This window comes from Oculina patagonica, chromosome 4 (genome assembly GCF_052425735.1).
Source record: "Oculina patagonica isolate OP01 chromosome 4, crgOcupat, whole genome shotgun sequence".
Taxonomy (NCBI): domain Eukaryota; kingdom Metazoa; phylum Cnidaria; class Anthozoa; order Scleractinia; family Oculinidae; genus Oculina; species Oculina patagonica.
In genome coordinates, this window is record NC_135761.1 from 36,352,174 (window position 1) to 36,357,628 (window position 5,455).

General features: G+C 39.4%; 1 protein-coding gene across 1 annotated transcript; it reads left to right on the top strand.

The window, feature by feature from the left end:
• Positions 1-896: 896 nt before the first annotated feature.
• LOC144648389 (uncharacterized) lies at positions 897-4,767 on the top strand. The gene is made up of 5 exons (XM_078507966.1): positions 897-1,019; positions 2,400-2,587; positions 2,694-2,776; positions 3,587-4,324; positions 4,637-4,767. The coding sequence occupies exons 1-5, from the start codon at positions 897-899 to the stop codon at positions 4,765-4,767; spliced, it is 1,263 nt and encodes a 420-aa protein (XP_078364092.1).
• Positions 4,768-5,455: the final 688 nt, after the last annotated feature.

A 5,455-nucleotide genomic window follows, 5' to 3' on the forward strand; every position in this document is an offset into this window, starting at 1 on the left:
TGTACATAACTATCGCAGTAGAACCACTGGAGGCTCAAAATCATCCACGTGCCAGCTTTCCGAGACAGGTCACTTTTATTGGGTTTCTTGAGGCTTTTCCCTTTCCGCACTATGGTAGAAAGACAAGGGTCTGAAAAATGCCAAGAAATCGAAGAAGTGAGTTGCTTGACTTTTAATGTGCATTGATACCACGCCTTAAGATAATTACAGAGCCAGTAAACCTGGAAATTAAGACTGATAACCTAATAGAGGGTAGCTTTGAAAACGAAATACTCACCAGGTGCTCCCAGCATGAATAAACTAAATATGCTTATTGTTAGTATTCAAAATAAATCTTACTGGACCATTTCCAACAAGCGTTAAAGTTTTGCCAGTTTAATAATTATTTTTTTGTCTGGGTAATACTTAACCGCGATCAACCTTTATTTTTTCATCCAACCATTTTATTCAGGTTCATTTTAAGTACACACACTGTATTTTACCTTGTTAGAACAAAAGCTAACCAAGTATTTTGCTATGTTAGAGCAGAGCATTTTACCATGTTAGAAGAAAAAACTTTGGCGTGATAGAACAAAGTATTTTATGGTAACCGAACATAGTACTCTACCAGGAAAGAACAAGGTATTTTATCATGATAGAACAATGTACTTTACCGTGTTAGAACAAAGTGCTTTAAAAACAAAATTTGACACCAATTCTGTCACTATTCAAAGTTATTTGCATTATGCATGCGAGTCAATATCCCCGTGCAAATGGAATGCTGCCACCGGACCGCTCCCTGATTGGTTAAGCCACGCTATTTAAGCTGCTCCCGCTCCAACAGTCACGTTTCGTGCTATCAAGAGTCAATGTTACCATCTTCAAAATGGGAACACGAACACAGATCTCAATCTTCGATGGCAGAGGTCGCAGAACAAGTTCCTGCACCGGTTCCAGTCAAAGCAGTCGCTCAAGTTCTTCACGACAATGATCAGGATAATGCAGCACCTGTTCAAGAACCTGCTCAGCAAGCGCCAGAGGTGAGCTTTCTTTGTTGGTTTAGTTTTGTCATCGTTTGTGCGCATTCCTTTTCGTTTTCCTTATCGTGCGGGGTTTCAGCGCTTCTTTGCTAGCTCTGGTTTAGCTGTTCGCGATCTCGGCGCTCTCGTTCGCTTATTTTCTAGTGGTTTCGTTTAGCTCGACTCTCTTGGTTGTCTTTTGCGCATGGGGTGTTTGTTTTCGTTCGGTAGCCCTTTTTTGCTGCTCGGTTTCTCGTCAGCACTTGGTTAATTAGTTCATCATGGCGGTTAGGCGTTTTGCTTTTGCCATTTGGTTCGCAATTTTGCTTGCAGTTTTTTAGGCGCGGGTTTGGTTCCGGTTTTGCCTATTTTTTAGCCGCATTCCTCTTTCGAAGTTTTTTAGGTTTTTCAATAGTTAATTTATGGGTGTGATTTATGTTGTCCGCAGTGGTGTTTAAGTTTGTTTCGCTTAGGTGTTGAGGGTAGTCCAATAAGTGGGGCTATTGTTACCGCTCTTGTTAGTTCCGGGCCTTTGGGATTTTAGGGTGTTTTGTTTTTGGTTTAGCATATTTTGTTCCCGTTTGCTTTCGGGTGTTTTTTAAATATTTTTTTGTTAACTCCGCTTTGAGTCTCCGATTGGCTTCGGGCCCTTGTCGGAATGTTCTCGTTTATCGAGGGCTTGGCGAGTCTGTTGACCTTGTTGTCGGGAGCGTTGGTTGTCTTCGCCTGGCTTCGGGCCCTTGGCGGAGTATCCTCTTTCGAAGTTTTTTAGGTTTTTCAATAGTTAATTTATGGGTGTGATTTATGTTGTCCACAGTGGTGTTTAAGTTAGCCTGCGTAGCTGGCGGTATTGTTGGGTTAGTGCGGGCAAGCAAGCGGCGAAGCTGCAACAAACGAGCGGCGCAGCCACGAGTGGCTTGGGGCGGGGGCTGAAATACCGCCTGCCCAGATGGGCTGCTTTTTTGAGAAGCCCGTACGCTGGCGTACGGAGCATTCTGATTGGATGGAAATGATAAGCACGTCAATCAAATGTCTCGGTAATCTCCAAAGGGAGCGCTGCAAGAGACCGGTATCTCTTTTGCCGCGAACAAACCCACACAAAGTAAATATCAAACATGGCAGAGGAAGCGTTATCGAATGCGTTGTCGAGATTGAATCTTCTACGCGAGGATAGAAAATTTGTTTTGAAGGAAGAACAAGAAATGGCTGTTAACCACTTGCTTAATGGATGAGATGTCATGGCAATTTTGCCAACAGGGTTTGGCAAAAGCATGATATTTATGGTGTTTGCGCTAGGGAAACAAGAATTATCATCGACCAAAACCTCCGTTATTGTCATTTCGCCGTTAAAAAGCATCATCGACGACCAGATTTCTGAAATGTTGTCACTGAACTTCACAGCGATGGAACTGTCGTCTGAAACGATCGATCTGGTACGAGATAATCCACCGCAGTTCTTACTGCTTTGCAGAGGCAGTGCTCGAGAAGCCATTCCTTGCGATGTTAAAAGGTGACAACGAACTTCATCGTGCAGTTTTGGCGATTGTTGTCGACGAGTTCCATACCATGGAAGCTTGGACAGGGAAACGGTAATATTCGATCGACTCTTTGTTTGCTATTTGTGGTAACAGCATAATTTCAATTTGTGTTACTGCCGCTCACGTAACTTTTGCGATCAATTATTCATTTTGTCAGGAAGACTAAATCTACCAAACCTGTCGAAGTGTTCCGTGGAGCTTATGGAAGACTGGCAATTCTTCGATCGATGTGCAAAGACGGTTAATAAAGATTATATTTTCACAATGATATTAAAGATTAGATAGTTTTAAATTCATAGACTGTAAAACAAGGATGCATTGGTACGAACTTGAACTCTGTTTTTAATTTAAAACTGCAAACTGTCACGCTGCGAAAAATGCCTCATAAATAGTTGCTTCAAATTAAATACAGTTCAAACCCGCTAGTAAGAATCTAATTTTTTCCAGGTTAAACAGGTTCTTATATAAATGGTAAAGCTGACACAAATTTAGGCTATTTAGGTTCTTTTTTTCTAAGGAAAAAATTATATTGTTGCTAATAGGACTTTTTAGTTTGTTATATGTATAAAATTTGCATACCAAACAACTCTTTTTATGTAAAAATGAAGCACTTTTCATTCAGAACATCACATTGTATACATGTACAGAAACGCCTTGCGCAAACTAATTTTCCCAAGAGTGAAATAAAGAAACTAACAACCTGTTTTCAAATTAAGGCTAAATATGTTCATTTGCATATTTTGGCCTAGCAGGTTGCAATTGTTAAATGTTAGGTTCTTACTCGCAGGTTTTTACTGTATGCATATCTAGCTAAAGTACACACTAATAAGGGACCCATTTTCCAGCTAGAAAAAAGTCCTGGCAACATCCCCCTCAATAATTGCCTATTGGAAGTTGCCTTAATATTTATCAGAATCCAAAATGAATACGAAAATGAAAGTAATTAAAAGTGGGATATCACAATTTACGTTACCATTAAGTGAAACTCCCCTCCCCCACTTTTAATCTGTAGTTTTGGTTCTAGAAGAGGATGGATTTTCTTTATTTTAGGAACTCCAGTTTTGGCTCTAACTGGAACAGCTGACGAGGAAACAGAGACGACTGTGATCAAAGAGCTTGCCATGAAAGACCCCATCCATTTGTTTGTCAGCCCAAACAGAAGCAATTTACGATTTTCAATTAACAAGGTATCAAGAACTGCTTTGTTGAGGGAACTGGATTGGCTGGTAGAACTGATAAAGAAAAATGGCAAGGACACCCCCAAAACCATTGTGTTTTGTGACACCATGTATTCGATGGCAAGCGTGTTCAACTATCTCATGATGTCACTTGGAGAACACGCATTCCACCCAAATACATCAAGAAAAAGGATCGATTGTTTCATTGGTCTGTTTCACTCAGTTTCCCATAAAGAATACAAAGAGAGGCTACTTCTTTCATTTAAAAACAATGGACTCAAGCGTGTTGCAATTGCTACCACTGCTTTGAGCATGGGAGTAAATTTCCCTGACGTTCGTTATGTTGTGCTCTTTGGCCCATCGAGGAGCTTGCTTGATTTCCATCAGGAAGCAGGAAGAGCTGGACGAGATAGCCTTCCTTCAGATATTGTTTTGTATTATTATGGCCAACAGCTGGCACACGTCGAGTATGATGTTCATGAATTTTTGAAAACGGAGGTATGCTATCGAGTAGCAACTTACAAGAGCCTTGATCCAAACATTGCCAGTATTTCTCCTCCTCATGACTGTTGTAATATTTGTTCCATTAAATGTAAATGTGGCAATTCAAGTGGGTGCACAAAACCAATCAAGCCTTTTGACGTACAACCAACGCCAACACCTTTGTTGTAAATTAAGAGCAGAACTGTGACAGATGAGAAGAAGACCATTTAAAAAGATGCTCTCCTAGAGTTACAGGAAAGCCTCGTTGGCAGTGCTTTTGGGTATTGTCATGGATTTTCAAAGGAACTTGTTTCTGATGTAGTTGCTTGCTGTCATAAACTATTTACCCTTAGAGATTTAATTCTAAATGTTCCTGTTTTTTCAAAAAATCATGCTGTCAAAATTCTTGAAATTTTTAATGAGATCTTTAATGACATAGATGAGTCCATGCTTGGTGATGAATCAAGTAATGTCAATGTGGAATTTGTTAATGGCCTTGAAGAATTGCTTCTCAGTGATTATATGGATTTCCAAGATGATTTGCCAGATCCAGATGCTTTACCAGAGTAGACTACTCCAAGGACAATGCAATTTGTGCCTATCAAATAATATTATGTTAAGTAATTCTCGCAAGGCAATTGCTTTAATGGCTACCGGTATCCAACACAATGTCCATAGATTACTGCGGCAGTGATTCAAAACAATTTTCGAAAACCAAATCAGGATAAATGAATTAATTAAATCAGTCAAAATGAAACTTTCATTTTAGACAAATGAAATGTACAAGCAAATGGTTCCAGGGAAAATGTTTTCAACTGTGTACATCTTTGTTTTTTAGGTATTTGTTCTAATTTAGCCTGCACAGACAAACAATAGAACAGTGGAGGGGTGCAACAACATAGAGAGAGTGAGAGTAACAGTTGAACTGAAGTGGTGTGTGGTAATATAGGGTAGTATAGTCTGTTGACAAATAAATTCTTTTTATTTGCATGTTAAATAAGTAATACTGGACATGACATTCTCTTCCAAGTCATTTTTGTTTTTTCCCTCCTTTTAGTCATACAATTTGTGTCAGTTAAACACTCAGGTCTCTTATTTTTTAAAGGAATAATTATTCCTGTTAGCCTGAGATAGAAATACTACCTGTACTATTCAGGCAAATCAATGCATGGATTTCAATAAAATACAGTTCAACTTTACCAGTGTCTGCTGCTACCTATTGGGCCTTTAACTGTCCACTGTAAGTTATGATTTCATT

Bases quoted from the DNA above. Each gene is read 5' to 3' on its own strand.
- LOC144648389 (XM_078507966.1), top strand. From the start codon at position 897: ATGGCAGAGGTCGCAGAACAAGTTCCTGCACCGGTTCCAGTCAAAGCA. The intron at 1,020-2,399 runs GTGAGCTTTCTT...TGAACTTCACAG, and splicing joins CTGCTCAGCAAGCGCCAGAG to CGATGGAACTGTCGTCTGAA. The intron at 4,325-4,636 runs GTGGGTGCACAA...TTAATGACATAG, and splicing joins ATGTAAATGTGGCAATTCAA to ATGAGTCCATGCTTGGTGAT.